This window comes from Lepidothrix coronata, unplaced genomic scaffold, assembly GCF_001604755.1.
Source record: "Lepidothrix coronata isolate B3197 unplaced genomic scaffold, Lepidothrix_coronata-1.0 Scaffold58, whole genome shotgun sequence".
Taxonomy (NCBI): Eukaryota; Metazoa; Chordata; class Aves; order Passeriformes; family Pipridae; genus Lepidothrix; species Lepidothrix coronata.
In genome coordinates this window covers 3,816,061-3,836,362 of record NW_016690238.1, presented here as the reverse complement: position 1 = coordinate 3,836,362, position 20,302 = coordinate 3,816,061, and the positions used below count along the sequence as shown (strand labels likewise).

Here is a 20,302-nt window from a genome sequence, read left to right as displayed (position 1 = left end):
ACCATGTGGAAGTGTGAGGGGGAAAAGGAGAGAATTTGATGCCTTTGATTGATACCTTTCAGAGCTTCCTAGAAAATCTAAGTTCTTGAAAAAGTCCCATTCATGATGTACTTCAGCCACCTTCAGTACCTACCTGTAAGACTTGTCTGCTGTGTTGTTTTACCATTTACTGTGATGTCTGATTAGACTGCATTAAACATCAGTTTTCAGAAGTAGATGCTTTGAGAAGGAGCTCAGGGGTCACCACGGATTTTAATTTAGAGGTACCAGGGAATTGACTGCAGGGGCTGCTCAAAAGTTCGGGAGAAATACATGTTCAAACTGGTGACCTTATTGGTGTGAAGTGGAAGGGTTTGGAGATCAAATCTTCTCTAATAATCTTGGCCAGCTGGTAGTGAGGGTGAGTTTAGTCTGGTTTTGTTGTGCAGAATAACTTGTCCTGGCCATGTTGGGTGCAGCTGAAAAGCTCTGTGAGCTCTGAGCACTCCCCAGGGTGTGCAAGGGGGGACAACTTCAGAATAATTCTTTTGACTGAGTGTGTTCTGACCAAATTGCCAAAAGGAAACTGAACACTTCCTTGGCATTAACTGCAGAACTGAAGAGTATCTCTTTCTCTGGCAGGAATCGACTTCAAGATCAGAACAATAGAATTAGATGGAAAGAAAATCAAGCTGCAAATATGGTAAGTATTCCAAAGGAATTTAAGTTTGCAGTGAATATTGTATTCATTTAGAGAAGAATACTTCAGAGCTTTTGAGCTTCAGAGTCGCAGAAGTTTCATACCTTTAATTCATTGACTGTCCATGAGGTTTGTGCTTTCCTCTGGCTTGGTCTCGGGGTGGTTCTGCTTCGGAGCACAGGAAATGGCCTGTTCACATGCAAACATTTCAGCAACTTCCCATTTTGTCCAAAGCTGTCCTCTGAAATGTGCTTTTAGCTGTTCCCTGTGGAGGAGAAATATTAACTGCACAACTGTAAATTAAAATATGCAGCCTAATAAAATGTAATCTCTGATACTTTGATAGCTGGTTGTGCTCACCAAGGCACAGGGGAGTGATAACGCTCCCACTCCCTGCCTGGGGGGTGAGTAGAGACTGAGTGTGCTGGCAGCAGCAGGTGAGTATTTCTGGGGTAGCACTGTTACTCTGTTTAAAAAGACACCTCTGAGTCCCGATGAGTGTAAAACAAATCCCTTTTCCCCCTGAACTGTAGGGATACAGCAGGCCAGGAGAGATTCCGCACCATCACCACGGCCTACTACAGAGGAGCCATGGTGAGTGTCCCGCTCAGAGTAGCCAAACACAACTGGTGGAACTGGTTTGCTCTTCTTAAGGTTGTATCCTGTAAGTCTGCAACTGCAGGACTGGATAATTGTGGCTTGAGATGTGGGGAGTGAAGTTTGTGGTTTGGTTGGGGGTTTTTTGTTTGTTTTTCCTTTCTTAAGCCTGCTGGTACTTTGTCTAGGCCTGTTTTTGTGAGGAAACTTCAAGCCCTGTTGTCTTTTTTCATACAATTAACATTTCAGCAGATTATAATAAACTTGCCAAGCTTTAATCAGACTGGTTTGGTGTTGGGTTTTTTTTAATGCAGTCAACCCCTTTAAACATTTGAAGTGTGTGAAAAATGAGTAATGAATTATTTTAATATTAAAAATGTGTCTCACTGAATTGCTTTTCCTTCAGCCAGTAAAGAATGCAAAATCTGGGCTAGAAATACAATCACCTGCAACAGCTACTGTTGCTTTTTTCTCCATTGGGAATGACTTGAAGTCAAATAACTGGCTCCAGCCTTGCACCCTGTGTGCTACAAGTGCTTGTAATGCTCTTAATGCTGTGATTTGAGATACTTTATGTTGGAGCACTGTTAAAACTTGCTGATTACAAGCTGTGCTGCTGTACATGGTCTTACTGCTTTGTGTGAACAGTGGCAAAAGATGTTAAGTAGTAATATTTGGGGTAAACTCCCGGCCATGGCATAATGCCTTGAGAAAGGATTATAGGTGAATTAAGTCTTATGTTGAATTTCTTTGCAAATATAATTAAACCTACAGCATAGATCAGAAGTCAGCCAATAGTGCTAACTCATCTAACTAGATTTTCCTAATTTTATTTAGGGAATTATGCTGGTGTATGACATCACAAATGAAAAGTCTTTTGACAACATAAAAAACTGGATAAGAAATATAGAGGAGGTAAGTGCTTCGTTCCATCTTAGAATTTCCCTGGGACAAATAATAAGTAATTTTTCACTCTCATTGTAGTAGCCAGCATTTATGGCCAGTTTACTGTGCAATGAATGCAGCAGTGGTTGCTAATGGGGCTAATATTATTTTGTTTATTTAAGGATAGAAGGTAGAAAACTGAAGTTTGAAAAGTAAGCACAAGGTGTTTCAAAACTGCTCTTACTGTATGACTTTTATTGTTTTTTTTATACTTTGGGTGTGTGTCTAAGGAACAGGAAGGAGCAGGATCTCAAGGTGCCCACCTGTCACTTAGATGATGACAGAGATCTCTGATTTCAGTTCTCACTGTGTTCTGTGTGTCTGATTGGGGAGTTTTGAGTTTTTCCTTTGCTCTGGGGTGAGCTTCCTTCCCACTGACTTATTGTAAATTCTTTGGTGGGACACGCTGCCAGGTAGGGATAGGTCCTTCTGAGGTTAGAGGAGAAATCGTAATTTTAGTGAAGCTGTAATTAGGTAACAGAATCTTACTGTTTGTTTTTCTTAAACATAAAATCCATGGGCTTTTCTTTAGTATTTTCTTTGGCTCTTAAAATTCCTGTATTAGTGAGCCATTTCATGCAAGAGTGACTGGGCTAAAAAAGTTCTCTTGCTGAAGTGATTATTACTTTAAAGAGACTTTTATTAATAATCTATTTTAAAAATACAGATACATTCCATAATGATACTCCAACCAAATCCCCCAGATGTCCAAGCACCACTTGGAAGTAAAGTGTGTACAGTTCTGTTTCCAGAATAGCCAAATGCCTGGGCACGTGTGCAACCTGGTACAGAGCTCATGGCACAGATTTGATCTGTAATGTAATCTAGGGGTATTTATTCCAACCTACTTTAATGTTTTAATTGCTTGTTTCAAAAATCATTCTCTCTCAGTGATGCCTTGACATTCGATAATTTCTTTAAAATAAAATGGTCGTGGAGGAGTTTGACACGAAAGTTTCTTTTAAACCATGATGCACTTTGTTTCTGAGAGGTTCCTTTTCCTTCTCTCAGCATGCCTCTTCAGATGTAGAAAGAATGATCCTGGGTAACAAGTGTGATATGAATGAAAAAAGACAAGTCTCAAAAGAAAAAGGGGAGAAGGTAAGATTTGATGACTTTACCCCATTCAGAAACCTACTTCTCTCAGGATTTTAGCTTCTGGATGTTTGGTGTGTTTTAAGCATATGAGACATGACAGGTCTCAAATCTGTCATTTCAGAAGCTTACGGGATGCCAGGTTTGGGGTTTTTGTCTTGAAATAGCACTTGATTGTTTTCAGGTTTAAATAAACTTCATGGTACTGTTGTCTTGAAGGCAAGATCCTGCTAAGAATGTTGGCCTTTGCTATAGCGTGAAGTATTTTAGATCTCAACATAAATTTTGTGTGTAGTTTGATCATGTTCTACTCAATTCGCCATGGGGGCGAATTACTTACTCTTGTCATGAGTGCTGTTATTAAAGCTTAAGTAATTAGTTGTTCTGCAGAACAAACAGGTGAGTAAGAATCCTGTGAAATCTCTCACGTGTGCAGCTGAAGTTGTGTAGTTGGTAGTAACAGAGCTGAGGGCATGATTGTTTGATTATCTGGCCCATAAATCCATATCAATAAAGGTTCTGCCTTAATGTTCTTTTAGAGCCCAAGTAAGTCTTTTTGTGAGAAATCAATCTGGGTTTTGTTTGTTTGTTTGTTTTGACTTTATATGATGGTGTGTGGCCTCTTCTAATATTTTGTCTAATTGTTCAGTAACTTTAATCTTATTGCAAGAGAAAAGCAGTGCTTGGTTTTGTTTTTAAAGCTTGCTGCAGCATCTGTTCTGTTAGGAATCTATGTGAAACATCCCTTTTACAAAGGAACCTCAAAACCACTGAAACACTTTAACCTCTCTTCCAGTTAGCAATTGATTATGGAATCAAATTTTTGGAGACAAGTGCAAAATCCAGCATAAACGTGGAAGAGGTAAGAGATGAGTGTTATGCTCGGGTGTTTTTTGAATTCCTGCTGGGGGGGTCTGTTTGGTCATCTGCTGGGCTTTCTGACCTCATCTGGCACCTGAAGTCCCAGCTGTGCTCCTGGGTCACCAAGCTTCTTATATTTAGAGAGCCTCTGTTATAATCCTTCTGTTCCTTGTTTTCTGGTAACCTCTGGAATTGGTTTTTAAATGGGTGGTAACACAGTGGTTTACTATTACTGTAGCAAACAGTTGCTTTAGATGTCTGTGCCTTGCTACTTAAATTTCAAGTCCTTTTGGACAAGGAATAGGTGTAATTTTAGAGCAGTGCTTTGTGCAGGAAATTGGATTCAGGATTCTTTACTTTCAGGATAAAGAGCCTTCAGATTACTACTAAATACGTGCTGTGCAGATGAGACTGAAAATTTGTGTGTTAACCTGGAACACCAGGTCATAAGCTGATGTTAGAGGAGGAAGAAGACTTACAATACTATCTAGAGATTTGTAATTTGTTTCCTGCAAATAAATTCTGTGCTAAAAACAGACGATCCCTATTTATAAGAGCATAAGGAAATGGAATTGGAAGGAAGAGTTGGCTCAAGTCCAGTCTATCCTACTATAAATCACTTGTGTCATCTTGAGGAGAGAGGGGGGAGGATCTTAACTGTATGAAGTGTGGACAAAAAATAGTTATATCTGAAGGCAGTTACATTAAGATTTATTCATTCAGTAAGGTAGACTTGTTCTTAAGTGTTGTTCCTGTACCTAATCATTTCAAACCTTTCCGTGGGATACCCTTTGAAAGTCCTCCAAACATGTACTTAACTCTGATCATGCAGCTGACAAATTAACTACAAACTGAAGCCATTGTTACTTTAAAGCAACAGGAGGGCTGTCATGCCAGCCAAGCATGTTTTTTGTGATTGCAGGATGGTTGTTGTTATCCAGGATAGTTAGAAGGGACAGATTTGCATGGTGCTGCATCTGGAGCAGTGTTTGACCCCGTTTCAGTGTCCGTGTGGTTCCCACAGCAGGCACTGGAAGTGTGGCCATGAACAGCAATACCAGTGGTGGTGGATAGTTGAGTCTCCTGATAAAAAGTACCCATCTTCTGCTTGAGTTCCTCTGGAGGGTCCACTTGGCCTTTCATGACACACCTGCAGTTTCATTGGAGCTCCTGCAGGTCATTAAATGCACAGCAGTGGTTTGTGTTTACTCCAAATGATTTGGCTGCCTGAATATTTTTTTAAATTGTCGCATGAATAGTGAAAAAAGCATTAAAAAATGCAGCTGGTGTAGGGATTTGGCAATCACTGATGATTTAGTCTACTTTCCACCAAATGCTTCATTTGTGGGAAATTATGCAATTGTGACGTTCTCGGGGTCAGAAATTTATTTATTTATTTATTTATTTATTTATTTATTTATTTATTGTGAATTATTTGCATTAAATGAGTGTCTCTCTTTGGATATGTTCTGAACACAATGAGAGGGGAAGTGATTACACTCTTTACATTCTGGAACTGTCCTTGGATTGTGAAAGTCTCCAGATACCCTTATGTCTTGCTTTTCCCTGCTTCTGGAGAAGTGTAGAATTATTCTGCTACAGAAGTTATTTTGCTCCTTCATAGTTTGAAATCGGGGATGCTGAGATTTGCCAGTCATTATTTATGTTTGTTTGGGGGGGGTTTTTGAGTTTTTTTTAAATAACGGTGTATTGGAAGCTTAAATAACCTTAGAGATAGCCCAGGAGCAAAGGTTTTGGAGGACAGACACAAGTTGACCTTACTGAGAATTCCCAGGCACCCATCCTCAAACCTCTCTGTGTTTCTAGTTGTGATGCACAGTTAAGCTGGGGGGAATAGGAAGAGTGTTAGTATGTGCAGCCTTCTCCTCAGCTGATTTTTCTTTCCCCCTCCAGAGGTATGCAAAGGGAAAGTCTGTTCAATTGCTTCAAAGATTGGTAGAATTGAGTCTCATAACAGAAAGTTTTTTCTTCTCAAGCATGTTTATTGAGGTTTTAAGTTTGCAGATATTGTACAGAGAGTGTCTTGCAGCTCAAAGTGCCATTAGTGGCCTGCAGAACACTGTACTGTTCATATGTCTGGCTGTTCCAAATCTATCATGTCTTTAATGTATCTTGGGACTAACTCTTGTTTGTTTTTTCTTTATTTCCACTCCTCACCAGGCGTTTTTCACACTTGCACGGGACATTATGACAAAGCTCAACAGAAAAATGGTTTGTATTTCCAATTAGCATACAAACTACATCCAGTGAGAGCACAGCTCTAATAGTTGGCTGAGTAGCAGCCCTGCCAAAATCTCCTGGGGATTACAGTAGTTGCTAGACCAAATCTGAGCAAACAGTGATTTCTCACACTTTATTACACATCAGTGCAGAACTGGTCCTTGTTTTGCATGAGCATTAACATTGGGCAGCCTGGAACTGATGTGTTCTTCTGAAATGAGTAGTGGGATCCTTGCTTTATTACCTAGTCTCTTCTGCAGCTAATACTCGAGCTCTGGATTGTTAGGGAAATGTTATTTTTACAATAGACAGTTTTATCCAGTGAGTAACAGAGTCTGTGTGACTGAGGAGCTCAAGTTGCAACAACCCTTTGCTCTGGTTATTGCCTTGCAAGGGGGGGAAGTGGGGAGGGAAACACAGGAAAGCTGGACATATTGTTTTCTACATTTTATGATGTTGGTGTTCTTTTCTCTTTCAGAATGACAACAGTTCATCGGGGGCAGGTGGGCCAGTAAAAATAACAGAAAATCGATCTAAGAAGAGCAGCTTCTTTCGATGCACGCTACTTTGATGAACTTCTAATGATAGACTGCAGCACACTTAGAACCTTTTCTGCTTCTTTGAAAGCACAGGGTCACAAAGCCTCAGAAATAATACCACCAAGCTGCTGCTGAGAGCTCCATTGAACGTAGACTGCGATACACAAAATACCAAGTGGATTTTGCTCACTAAGCCTATTGACCTGTCAGGCTTTCTTTCTCAGATATGGAAGCTATGAAGTGGAGACACAAATGCAAGAGTTAACCTGTTTTCCTTTTTTACTTTCTGTTTTACTGCCTGTTGCAAAAGCTGCTATGTTTCTTTTAACTTTGCACATCCATATTGGCCTCTTACTGCCTGTTACAGCACAATCTTACATTTGTATTTGCACAGTTTGACTTGTAAGTAAATTCTTAACAGATTTGTGCAGGGTTTTCTTTCTGATTTTAAAGAAATTTATTTTCAAGCAGAAGAGCCGGGGAAAAATTGTCTCACTTCCATTATCTCTATGCTGTATACTTGTGGCCATGCAGTATGGATGTTGTCGCTCTAGTGATGAGAATTACTGTAAAAATTGGCATTTAGCAATTTCTATGGATTTTGTTCTCTTAGATGCACAAATCTGTTCATGCAGAAGCTGTGGCTTCTATTCTGAATGTAGTATGTTGCTTTTCTCTCTTCACCAGACTTAGCAAAGTTGTGTTCTGAATTGCCAGTCACTGTCTGATTCACAGATGCACCTTTCAGTTATTTGAATAAACACAGTGTCTTTCCTCACTTAACTTCCCTTTGTTAGCTCGAACTGCACCTTTTTGTGTTTCTGATGAGGAATTACACTCTGGAGTTGAAATCAGCCTCACAAATTGGCCTCATTGCTATCACTTAAGTGGCTTGTGGAAGCTGAATGCATGAGTCTTGAGTAACCTCTTTTGGATTCACTTGTTCAGAAATGACTGCTTCTAAAGGTGACTTCCATTTCTACTGTAACTCTGAATAGTTGGTTAACGTCTGCAATGACCGACCCTTGGCAGCAGAGGTGTCCCAAACCAGCTTCCTGGGCGTTGGTGAAGCGTACCCAGCTTTGGCCCCGGGGAGGCCGTGGCATTAGGGCTATAACGTACTCCTGGTTCTGCAGTTAATGCTGAATGTGTGTCTGGTCTGCTCGAGCAGTTATTTTTTCATCACTGGTACAGTGACCTAGACTGTTAGAAGCAGAGGTGAAACATAGTTGCCTTTTTTACTCAACTGAGCATTGTATAACCTAGTCTTTGTTCTACTACTTTTTTTATTGTCTTCTGGAAAAATTTCCTCGATGAGCAATTAAAACAGGTGCTTTAGTTCTGTTGGTGTGCCAAACGTGGACCATTGTAAGCTTTAAGTACAAGTTTGTGTCCAGCCTGGTTGCTGTTGGGGGATAGGTGTGTTCTGTCACTGTCAAAGTCAGCGTCTGCTTTTGCTTCACTTCTTGGCTGGAGTTGTAAACAGTGAGTTGGTCGTTTCCACAGATAACCACTTCATTTTGTTGTGTCAGGTACTGGATTTGTCATCTCTGGGTCTGTCCCGAATATTCTGGAAGCGAACAGGCCAGTAGTATTAGATTTAAAGCTTTTGATTTGAAAAGGTTTGACGTTAGTAGCTGGTTCCATGAAGTTCTGAGTGGTTATTGACCTGTCCCCACGTGTAGTTGGCTAGAAGTAGTTATTGGAACTAGATGGTGGATCTCATAAACTGCTGTTGCTGCACTAGAACAGAGAAACCTTCATGGCAACAAGGTTTAGTGGAAAAGCAAAGCAACCCTAACTGCTCTGTTGTCTACCCTTGATGTTTTTCTTGGACAGGCTAAAGCAGTTATGTTTTCTGTATGGTTAAAAAAGTGCTTCTATACAGAAAGTGTTGTGACACCAATTATGAATGTTGTTTATTTTCAGTAATTTACCTCTGACTTATTTGGTGTCGTAATACTTTGATTTTTATCTCAGGGGTTGTCTGCAAACCAAAACTGACATGTTCTGTGTTTGGCACTGTTTACAGAATGCTTTGTATTGTTTTTTCCTGTCTTCGCCGTGTGGTTAAATGTCTATTCAATTATTAGTCTCCATGAACTTCCCTTTGAAAGAGCCTGTAAGTAGTAGAGTCTATGAAGTGCTTCTTGAAGCAGCAGCGAATTGGGGTATCTGCTCTGTATGGGGGAGGGTGGGAGGGAGAAAAAAACTTGCTATTTTCTTACATTTAGCTGTGCTAAACTGTACATAAATGTGAGGTAAGACCATAGGAAATTCACTTTATGCATGAGAAAGTACTGCAGTAAATATTTCACTTTGCTTATTGTTCATGTACAGTTCATCTTTTTCTATTTGTAGAAGAATTTAATGCAATTTTGTTGTCATCTGCTGAAACTGAAGAATTCTAATTTCATGTGGTCTTATGGATAAGGTAAAATGCAGCTTGCTTTCTTTGTGTTTTTGCCCCCACCCCACCTCTCCAGCAGTATTAAATGGCTGAGTGGCTGCACTTTATCAGTGTGCTAACTTTGGGTCAGTGGAGACCTTCCTGTGTCCAGTCTGCCCTGCCAGGCGTGGAGAAATGTCCCTTGGCATGGGGGCAGCTCTCCTGGACTGGGATATTTTAGCTGTGTTTGCCTTTGGAAAGCGGGTGCTGATGATGGGATGTTGTGCCTGTGCATCAGATGCTGGGTATTACAGGCTTTTCTAATATCACCATGATTGTTCTGTGCAGTCTCTGTTGCTGCTTTGCTCCAGACTATATAATCTTAAGTTTTGAAGGACTCTTAACTATACCTCAGTCAACTAGTCAGTACTCTAATGCCCATTAGAATGAAAGTCATATAATTATTACTCATTAAGCAGCAAATGTATTTCTGTTTTGTTGCAGAAATTGCCATTAACCTTTCAGGAAAGCAGACATTGTTTGGTGGATTTCAGTAAAACAAAAATGCTGCTTGTGCTTTGGAGTTTTAGGAAATCTTTCCCTCAGCCCCATGTCTGTGCACTATATCTTTGACCAACATTTTTCTAAATGGTTTTTAAAAAAAAGCCAAATGCAAAACAAACTGCTCTCAGTGCTTTGCAATTTTAGCTTTTGGTCTGTGCTCAGCAAAACATGCACAAGAGGTTTTTGTTGAGTGTATATAGAATATTTTATGTACTTATTGTCTGGGAGTTCTATTATTGCTAAAGCTTAAACCACTCACGAAACTTAATGCCGCTCACTTTTCTGTTTGGGGGACAGTCTTAAAAGTGCTGAGTGACCTTTCAGACCTGTAGTTCTTTTTCCAGAAAGTATTTCCCATTGTAAAAGTACCTTTCCCATACTCGTCTGCTGAAGTCAAGTGAATTTCGTGGATCATTCTCACGAGTGAATAAAGGAGTCTTGAATGTACATATCACATTAAACTATTGTGAATGCATAACGATTTGAAAGTACATGAATAATATGTAAAATGCCTAAATGTGTTATTTGTGAAAATGCATCTGTTATTTGGTTATCTGTTAATGTAATGGAATTTTTGCAATGTTAAACTTGTTAAGGATTGGTCTGTAGGTGATAATAGGTCTTTTTTCTCCTCCATTCACTGACCTGCTTATACCATTCTCATTCTTATAAATAAAAAACGTATTTCTTTCTTCCAAAAAAGCAGGATTTACACTGATTTTTCTTGTTCCTGGTGAATTTAACTATTTTAGTGCATTCCTATGGCCTTACGGACATTTTTGCAAATAAAACTTCAATTACTGTTATTTTAATGCTATATAGCCACTAAATTGAGAATAAAAAGTATAGTCCTTGAGAAAATGCTTAATTTTGAAATAGAAGTGTTCTACTGTGTGTTTTTAAGCACATTTTACCTCTGATATAAAGGTGTAATGTGAAAAGCTCCTGCAGATAAAAGTGAACTTGTCATGTGGTTAACTTGTAAACCTAACCATTAATTGTGTATTGATGTATATAGACAAAAAAACCCAAACCCATCCCCTTAAAAAAAACCTTCGTAGTCCAATAGTTTTATTATTTCATGTGAACTTTTTTACAACGTGTGTCTCAAATAAAAGTTACGTAATGAAAAGCACTTGGAGTATTTTGTATGAAATATTCCACGTAGTTTTTGTCCAGTTGGCATCTCCACTCCACTTTTGATACCTTTGTTGTGGAAAGGTGTCCAGCTGAGCTGCATCTGTAAAGCTTGGCCCAGCTAGTGATAAACCACAAGGGGGTTTGTATGGCTTTGCTTTTTCCTAAACTTGGCTGTTCTTTAGAGTTGTCCTGAAAAATCCTTTATTCCTGTAGTGATTGCTTAAATCTATTATTTTGATGACCTTCAGTTTCATAAGAAACCATTTTTCCAGACATTTAGTGTCACGAAATACCCTTTAAAAGTCACTTCTGAGCAGTGACCACAAAGGTAACATGAGCAGTGACCACAAAGGTAACATAATCTCCAGTTCGATTAAGAATTATCTACTGAACTAGGCTGTTAACACTTTCTTTTTTGACGTTGCTTTAAATCAGCACTGTGTGAAGGGTATGACTGTGAAGTGCCCCGAGGCACAAGTATCGTGAATCAATACAGCAAATATTGTTTGTCCAGCTTCCCTCAGTACTGAATATTGAGGGATTTGACAAATGTTTGTTAGCTGTTAGTAAAATTACTGTGGTTTGGCAGTAGCTATAATTGGTACAAAAATCAGCAAACCTAAGGAAGGAATGGTTTTGTCTGCCCAAGGCAAAAGCAGAGTAGTATCTGAGACATCCAAGTGGGCACCCTGAGGAATGAGTGGGAAACACGTGGGTGACAAGGAGTTTTTAAAATGTGTTCTTCCTACACATTCCTTTAATAAGCTGTATTTAGCTAGAAGGATGTGTTTTCTCTTTACCCTAAGCAACAGAAAGCTGGAGTTACATTCTTGTTACAGCGGGAGGGATCTTGCTGATCCCCCCCGTGAGAGATCAACCCAACCTATTCCTTGGTTTTGGTTGGGTTGGTGGTTGTTTTCAGACTGCTTCAGGCAGACAAGTTTGCTGCGCTAGGACCAGTTGTTTAAACATTATCTTGCTTGATCTGAACTGGGTTCAGACGCTCAGCAGTCCTGAGGTTCTCACAGTCGTTAGTGACATTTTAAGTACATTTGCATTCTGCATTTGTTAAAAGGAAATAGCAGGCATACTTACCCTACATAAAAATGGTGATTTATTACAGTTCTTGGGTCTATTTTTGGTTGCAGACTAGCAATTATGATACAAATACTGCACACTTGTGGATCAGAGGCAAGTTGTTGGTACGCATGTCAGATGTATCCAGCTTTAAATGGCCTGCTGCATAAATTACTCTTTTGCCAGCTTGGCTCTTTAGAATTCTTGAATTATACCAAAGTCATCAATACAAGATTTCAAAATACTTTTTCTTTAGAAAGATTCTAATCTTCAAGAGATACAGAAGTACAGCTTTTATCTTGTACGAGGTTATTCTTGCCATCTGGAGGTTTAAAGAAAGGGCATGGCATGGAATGCAAAACGTACTGAAAAGTTGTAGCACTTTTGGATGTGTTGTAGATGCTTCAAGAATTTTTTACTGTCTTCGGCAGAGCACATCAGCAGTAAGCTGCTGAACAAATGCTCCACAAATTTCTGTAAGCATATATTCAGTACATATTGTTAATTCAATTTGTGAAATAAAGTTGAAAGTTTAGAGCAGGATATGAACCTTTTCCCCATCTGAGGAATTAACAGGTTTAATGAATTGTGGAAAATGTGTGTAGCTTAAACTCTGCTACTGAATACATTGTGCTGCCTTCAAAGTGACCAAGAACTCTGTAAACATTCACTAATTTCACCCTACTTAAGTCTTAAATACCTTCCTTGAGTAGATGACTGAGATGACTTGCTGCCCTTGTGGCTTTTTCTGCTTGTGCCACCACTGGGAAGGCGTGTCCCTGGCACAGCCCTGACCGGTGTCCCAGGGCCTCGGGGTGGGCACTGGTGACTCAGATGGATGGACTTGTTTCAAAACGGGGTTTGATTTCTCAGGGGCACGCTACTCTCGTGCTCCCTGACCTTTCTGCATTGGTTTAACACCTTGCAGAGCAGCACTAAGAGGTGATGCTGCTGTGACACACCTTGGCCAGAAGCCGGTGAGATTGAGGGCTGCCGTGCCGGCACTTCTCAGTTGCATCCTTATTTCCAGACATACTTTCGTATGCAGTGTGCTCATCTCCAAAGAAAAGTTGAATGTTTAATTTTTTTTCATGTTGATCCTTATTATACTTCTTTTTTTCCTCTCTCCAGGCACCATAGGAACTAACTAGCTCTGGTATGTGTTCTAGATGAAGGACAGAACTTCTCCAGGAAGGCTGAACAAGTTCTGTCCAAACGCTGCTTCTGAGCTTCCTCACCCAAAACGCAATGACTTTGTAAACCTCACATTTATGCGCTGAACCAATAAAACACAGGGGGAAAAGGCAACGCATGTGTCTTAAATACTGTTTGTGTGTAGCTTTCCTGAACAGCACTGGTAAGTGTACTTGAAATTAGGGACCGCTGGGGCTACTCCGTCTGTCTGAGGGGAGGAACAAACCCTGGAGCCCTTTGCCTGCTCTGTGTCCATGCTGAGAGATCAGCGAGATCCCTCAGCCCTCAGGGGGCGATCAGCGAGATCGCTCTGCTCTCCTGGGGTGAATCAGCGAGACCCCTCAGCCCTCCTTGGGGGGAATCAGCGAGATCCCTCAGCCCTCAGGGGGGGATCAGCGAGATCGCTCTGCTCTCCTGGGGTGAATCAGCGAGATCCCTCAGCCCTCCTTGGGGGGAATCAGCGAGACCCCTCAGCCCTCCTTGGGGGGAACCAGAGAGAAGCCTCAGCCATCCCGGGGGGATTAGCGAGACCCCTCAGCCCTCCCGCGCCCTCCCCGCATCCCGGCGACAGCCGCACACCCGGGGCAGGGAAGCCCCGCAAAGGCGGCCGTGGCTGAGGGCGCTCCGGGCCGCGCCTCCCTGAGATGGCGCCCGCAGCTCCTGCCCCGGCCCCTCCTCAGACGCTCCTGCGGGGCCACCCCGCGGGTCCCCCCCGGCCCCGGCGAGGGCTGAGGGGGCTGTGGAACATCTGCCCCGGGAGCTCGGCCCGGGCTCCCCTCAGCGATCCTCGATGGCCATGGATGTGCCCAGCGCCGTGTCCCGCGGCCTCGGTCACCCCTGGGGCGGTGCTGGGGGTGGCAGCGCGGGCTGTGATGTGAGGGCTGTGATGTGAGGGCTGTGCTTGGGGGAAAACACAGGGATTTTCATGTGGCGGTCACTGAGGTTCGGGTACTCCCGGGGCGTTCCCGAGGGAGCTCCCAGTGCTGGGGCACAGGGAAGGGCAGGCCGGCCGCTCCCGGGGCTGAGGGGGAGTTCCCGGGGCTGAGGAGGGTCTGTGCCCTGCGGGGTGACCGGGGTTACCCACCGGGGTGTCCCACAGGTATTCCCAAGAACCTCTATAAAACCTTAGAAAACACACTTAACCAGAGGTCCTTTTAGAAGCTGGCCCTGCTTTTCTGTGTTTTCTTACACGCTGGTAGTCCTTCCTCTTCCACTTGTAATGTAGTTTGCATAAATGGGCAGGGTTATTTAACTGGCTTTTAACCACCCCGTCCACATCAGAGGTGAAATTGCTAGTTTAAATTTCTCCTGAATTTAAAAAACAGTTTCTTGCCATGGGAAATGCTCTCTTCTTTAACACGTGCTTCTTTTGTGGTATTTGCTGTGTAAATCTCTAACCAGTTTATTTGCCTTGTGGAGACAGTAGGAATTTCAAATGCGAGTGGAAAATGCAGTATGAGTAACAGTTTTTTGGGGTTTTCCCCTCCCCTCTTTGATTCAAGGGCTTTCATCTGGCGGCTCTCCCTGCTTTCCTCCTCTGTGTGGTTTGTTGCTGTGCAGATTGGGGGGAGCCACTGAGCATCAGTGTGGAAAAATGTGCTCATCTTTGGAGTGGTGTTTTCTGTGCTGCTCCAGGAGCTATTCTGGTTTGCCTACAACAGATTTGGAAGTAAGTCATATAGTATTTCTTATTCACTGAAGGTTGCTGAAGTGTGGAATCATATTGGACAAACAGCTAACACTATTTGATACCAGCAGTTCTCCTGTGGCAGCATAACTTCTCAAGAGTCAGTTTCAATAACAGAAAATAAAATAATTGGAGTCTTAAAGCAAATAATGAAACTTATGAACTTCAATTTTAAAATTTGCTTCTATGATGCAAATCGGAGGTCAAAGACAACTAATAGTGTTAACTCTATTAGTTAACCTTTGAACTTTCTTCCATAGGAAGGGCCACCTCTTGGAAAGGAAGAGAATTTAAAACAAAGTTTATAATTAATTTATCAAGTTTTCCTATGAAATTTCCTGCTATTTTTTTTTGAGACATACAGTGTCCTGAACCTGAAATATTAGTGAAGTCCCTTATTATTAGGCTTTAAGTAGAAGAAATGATCTTTTACCCTTTTAATTGTAGGGAGCAGTTTAGTTTATCTCTCTTTAATTGTGTGACTCAGTAAGTTGAATATTTGTGTTTCAAAAGTTTAGTGCAACCAATTTAAGACAAATTACAGCTACTTCTACATTGGCATATTTGTTCATGTTTTCTCTTTGGATTACTTGCATGCCTTTTTCTTCAGGGTATCCATAGAAAATTTTAGAATGGGAAGATACATGTCTTTTGTTTGTTTTACTGATTTTTATTAGCAGAAGTATTTGCTGTTTCACTCCCATGACCGTATCTGTAGCTGAGATTGGAAAAGTCGTAATTTCAAATGGGAGTTTGTGGACTTCCACTGCATTTTTATCTGTGATTGCTGGAACAAATGACAATTTTTATTAATTATATCCCTTGTATTTGCAAGTGAAGTTTTTAAAAAAAACCCACATTTTGAAAATTGTACAGGTTTGTGTAAAAAGTGAAAGTGTTCTCCAAAGACTGGTTACAGGAGTCCCATTTCTACTGTGTCAACTGAAAACCTTTCTTGCAGGAAGAAATTTCAGCTTGGGCTGAAATCAGTTTTGAAAGAGGAAGGGCAGTCTGTTCCAATACATCTTTCTGTGCTCTGCTGAAGGTAAACCAGGTATCTGTGTGGTGAAATCATTCATAGAAAGAGAGAGACCATTTGATCTGGGCCAGCTGCATTTGTTCAAGTTAGTAGATGCAATTGTTTGACCCAGTGCCCGTCCTAGAAATATCCAGAAAGGATTTTATCCGTATGTTCTTGGAATCTGGTCCATACCTGTAGGAGCTGGTAGCAGCTTGCTCTTCTGGGATTTTCCTGATGAGGTTTTTTCCTTGTCCCTGCTGAAGGTTGCAGCAGCACGGAGCAATGCCAGCTCTCCTGGCTGCTGCTTTTCTTGGTGGCTTGTGACCCTGCTACAATGAGCAGTTAACCTTATTTATCTTGGTTTGCTTAGGAATGGGTACTGGTTTTGCCCTGCCGTGGAGCTATAAATAAGTGAGGAGCCAGCAAAGCTACAGATCACTGTCACGGTGTTCACAAAGTGTTTTCAGTCTCTCAGCGTGATGATGTAATGTCAACATGTCCCCCTTTTTAGGGTGAGACACCCTTAAAATGTAGAGTGGTGGGGTTTCCTAGAGACCTAGCTTTTCTAGCAAAGCAAGAAACTGTTCTTTGTATTTGTTAAATACACACAGAAAGCAAAGAACGAAAGAGGAAACTGGTGAAAAACGTCTGCACAACTTCCTTTACTCTTTCCATTTTTGTGTAGCAATTCTGAAAGGAAAAGCCCTCCTCGACAGTCCTGCAGAGGGCACATGACTTCATGTTGAGAGAAGGATTACTAAGGGGTTTTTTCAATATATTCCCTTAAGAAAATCACAAAGGAAAAAATATAAAGCATAGCAAACATGTTGCTTTTGTCTGTATTTTTCTAGTGGGTGAATTCCTAGAGGATTTTATAAAACATATGCAATCTGTCCAGAAGCAGCTAAAGTTCAGTGCTGTAAAAACAGCTTAGAAATGGTCTGTGCTGGCAGATTTCGGGCAATCTGCTGGAAAAGTGAATCAGGGAACTTGCAGGATCATGGTGCCTGTGCAAATACGGTGTGTGATTATTAATTGAAGGAGATGCTGCCTTGATTTTATCCCTGGAGAATGAGGTGCATCCGAAGTGACTCAATTTTTATTCATAAATTTTGACAGCTGTGTGTGTTATCATTAACTCCTTCATAAGCCATTGTTGCCATTGCTTAAAAAGCGTTTGGCTTTCCTGGGAAGACATTTGGGCCAGTAGAATGGGACTATTATATTCATATTGCATGTGCCTCCAGAAATATTTTAATTTACCAAAGACAATAGGTAAATGGTTTGGTACAAAAATAATCCCTGAGCATAACACTTGACTTTCAAGTCCTTGTTCCATAGTAAGTGTTCCAGCATTCATGTTTATTTTTACATTTCCTCTTGCTATTGTTTCCAAACTTCACTCTATAGTGTTGGGAGGAAGTCAAAGAAGTGACAACTTTCCTGACTTGGCTTTCTCATGTATAAGTCACTAGATGGTGCCATTTCACTTCTGTGGAGTCGGAAAACTGTCTTACGTATTATTTTTTGGTAACAATTATTAGCGATGTTTTTAAAATAAAACAATTGGGCTTAGGAGTCCTTTTTTTGAAACTATCACTTTTTTTCCCCCGAGGCTGTGCAATATAGATGTTTTGATCAAATAAAACTAATGTGCAAATATTTAAAGTTCTGTTCTTTTAAATTGTCACCAACTTTTAGTTTTATATTCATTTACATGTTTTACCGACATGACAAGGGGACCTGACTTGATACAAGCACGTATTTTAAACGTAGGATTGTTGGTGAGTCCCTGCAGCTGATGTGAATTATGAGGCACACATTCCTTCAGCTGAGGCAAAGTGGTTCCCATGCACTGGCAGTTGCTCTGCATTTCTGTGTGCTCAGAACTGAAGAGAGTCAACAGTGGCTCCTTTGTGTCCTGGGATACCACAGAAACTTCGTGCAGTTCCAGGTAACGTGTTAAAAGTTGGTCTTGGAACTGTTCTTTCCTAATTTCACACGAAAGAGCTGCATAGTCGGGTGTATTGTCCCAGCTCGAGTTCTGATTAAGAGTTAGGTACGAGTGATGGGCATTATTTCCAAGTTTAACCACTTCATTTTCTGTTCAGCTGCTCAGAAATAGGCTTCCAAAACCATTTTTTGCAAAATGGCTTTGACACTTTTTTTGTGAGAATGGCAAAGTAGAATTTAACATTTACTGGAATGTTTATAATTAATAAAATTACTCATTTTGAGAGATCCCAGTATTGGGTTTGACTTGCTGGCCATCAGACTTTTCTCAGTGAGAAATGATGTTCTAATTAAAATACAGGGAATTTGAAGTCTCTCTGTGAACATTTCCTGTTGAATATGCAGCCAAAACTGAAATAAGGTGTCAGATTTTACTTTTCTGTAATATTCCTGATTATGTGACATTTTTGGAGTGTAGAACATATAAATATTGCCTTTTTTTAAGGACGTGTGTGGGAGGTTAAGCTCCAGTCTATGTTTTCTAGTGATGAAGGAAAATGTCTTCTTTTAAGTAGAACGAAAAATCAAGGAAAATAAAATAAAGTGAAAGTGTTAATAAGATTTAAATATTCCTTGCAAAATAATAATAAAACCCTTCCAGTGTCCTTTTGAATTTTTATGTCCAAGCTGTATTGGTGTTTAAAAATGCCCACACCACAATGAAGTCATAAGCTGATTTTTCAAAATATGCTCCTTGTGTAAGAATAACTATTTACAGTTTTCTTGTAGAAGTTCTGACTACTTGCAGATAATAAAAAAGCAGTGGTTGGTGGTGGTGCTGATTTTCTGAGCCACTTGATGGCATCAAGTCTTGTGAGTTCACCAGTTTTGTTTCCTTAAGGTCTTGACAGTAGGGGAAGTGAAAAATGGGGCAGATTATAAAGCCCCTCCACACTTAGAGCAACTGATGCCTTCTTGCATTTAGGGGAGGGGGAAAAAAAAAATCAGTATTTATGTACTTTATAACTTGGCTTTTGTCAGGCAGCAGTTTGAAATGCACAGTTCAAACCTCCCCACGGGTACCACACATCTGGGCACCTTAATTGTTCACTTAGAGCTTTCTGCAACAGGAAGACAAATGATTCAATATTAAATTTATATGCTGAATTAAGGGTAACAGGTTTAAAATGGAGGACTAGGCCTTAAACTTAGATGAGAATTAGTGTATTGATCTTGCTGTAGAATTAATGAAAATAACATTTTACTTCAACACATTAAGCTTTGCCATAGCAAAACTACTCTGTTTTCTTTCCACCATTTTAGCTGAAGTCAAGAAGACTTTTTTTTGTCCCCCAACACTTCTATTTTTAATATGCTTTGTCAGAAGTTAAAATTTGCTTTTGATGGGCAATAACTTTTAGGTGTACACATTAAAAGAATCCTTTGGGGTTTGTTGTACATCAGAGATGATATGTGTGGAACTTTTTGTGGCTCAGGGCTCCCTCGGCAAGTTTTGAAACACGTTTAGTTGTCCAAGGTGTGTTGTACCCCTACACTGTTCACAGTGGAGAAAATGCAAAAATGAGGTATTTCTCATGATCCCACTGCACACACCTTTTAGCAGAGCAGCCTTAGGAAGGGATGGAAGGAGAGCTGAACACCCCTTGTGCCATCTAACTCCTTCACTTCGCTGGCTTAAGTTATTTATTCTTCATTTCTGCTCTTGGAGGCTCAGAAATGGGTCATTCCATTTAAAAAGAAGTGAATTGAGATTTTTGTAACTTGGTTTATTATGGTAACTACATCTGTCTTTCTGATCATGCCTGATTTTTTCCCGACATCTCAAATATTGTGTATGTAAGAATGACACAAGGAATCTCCTGGAAACTATTAAAAAATGTGATATTTCAATAGGATTATTAAATGACAGTAACTACAGAGCCCAGAGAACACATGGGTTTGGATTCTTTCAGCTGAGGGACCACTGGCAGTGCCAACTGGTAACACAATATTAAAGAAAAATAACACTTCTCCTGTGTTTGCATTTTCCAAGGACTCCACGCAGTTAGAGGGTGTTATAAGTGGGAGTAGCAGGAATATGATTTGTGTGAATCCCTCTTCTGTTGCTTAAGTTTGTTCTTTTGCTCAAGAAACAATTCTGAATGAGACATTTACCCCCTAGTGTGTGGTGTGTTTGCTGACTCTGAGAATTTGCCTTGGCTGAGGTTTTGGTGCTTCTTTTTACAGGTGTTGAGGACGTTGCCTGCGAAAGAGAGTGATTGATGGATGTTTTTAATCAGGTGAGCTGCAGATTAAAATA

At 40.6% G+C, this 20,302-nt stretch overlaps 1 protein-coding gene across 7 annotated transcripts in view; it reads left to right on the top strand.

The window, feature by feature from the left end:
• Nucleotides 1-20,282, top strand: part of RAB8B (RAB8B, member RAS oncogene family) — a 35,057-nt gene extending 14,775 nt beyond the window's left edge. The window contains exons 2-10 of one of the 7 annotated variants that reach the window (XM_017816938.1): nucleotides 622-682; nucleotides 1,213-1,273; nucleotides 2,114-2,191; nucleotides 3,233-3,322; nucleotides 4,113-4,178; nucleotides 6,359-6,409; nucleotides 6,897-6,921; nucleotides 9,319-9,391; nucleotides 13,259-13,445. In XM_017816938.1, the coding sequence (XP_017672427.1) occupies nucleotides 622-682; nucleotides 1,213-1,273; nucleotides 2,114-2,191; nucleotides 3,233-3,322; nucleotides 4,113-4,178; nucleotides 6,359-6,409; nucleotides 6,897-6,921; nucleotides 9,319-9,368 (482 nt within the window). In that variant the 3' untranslated portion in view covers nucleotides 9,369-9,391; nucleotides 13,259-13,445. Of the gene's footprint in view, nucleotides 1-621; nucleotides 683-1,212; nucleotides 1,274-2,113; nucleotides 2,192-3,232; nucleotides 3,323-4,112; nucleotides 4,179-6,358; nucleotides 6,410-6,896; nucleotides 11,046-12,198; nucleotides 12,226-13,258; nucleotides 13,446-20,229 lie in introns of those variants that run through there. The other 6 variants (XM_017816939.1, XR_001875153.1, XM_017816940.1 and 3 more) reach the window with 6 other exon arrangements.
• Nucleotides 20,283-20,302: the final 20 nt, after the last annotated feature.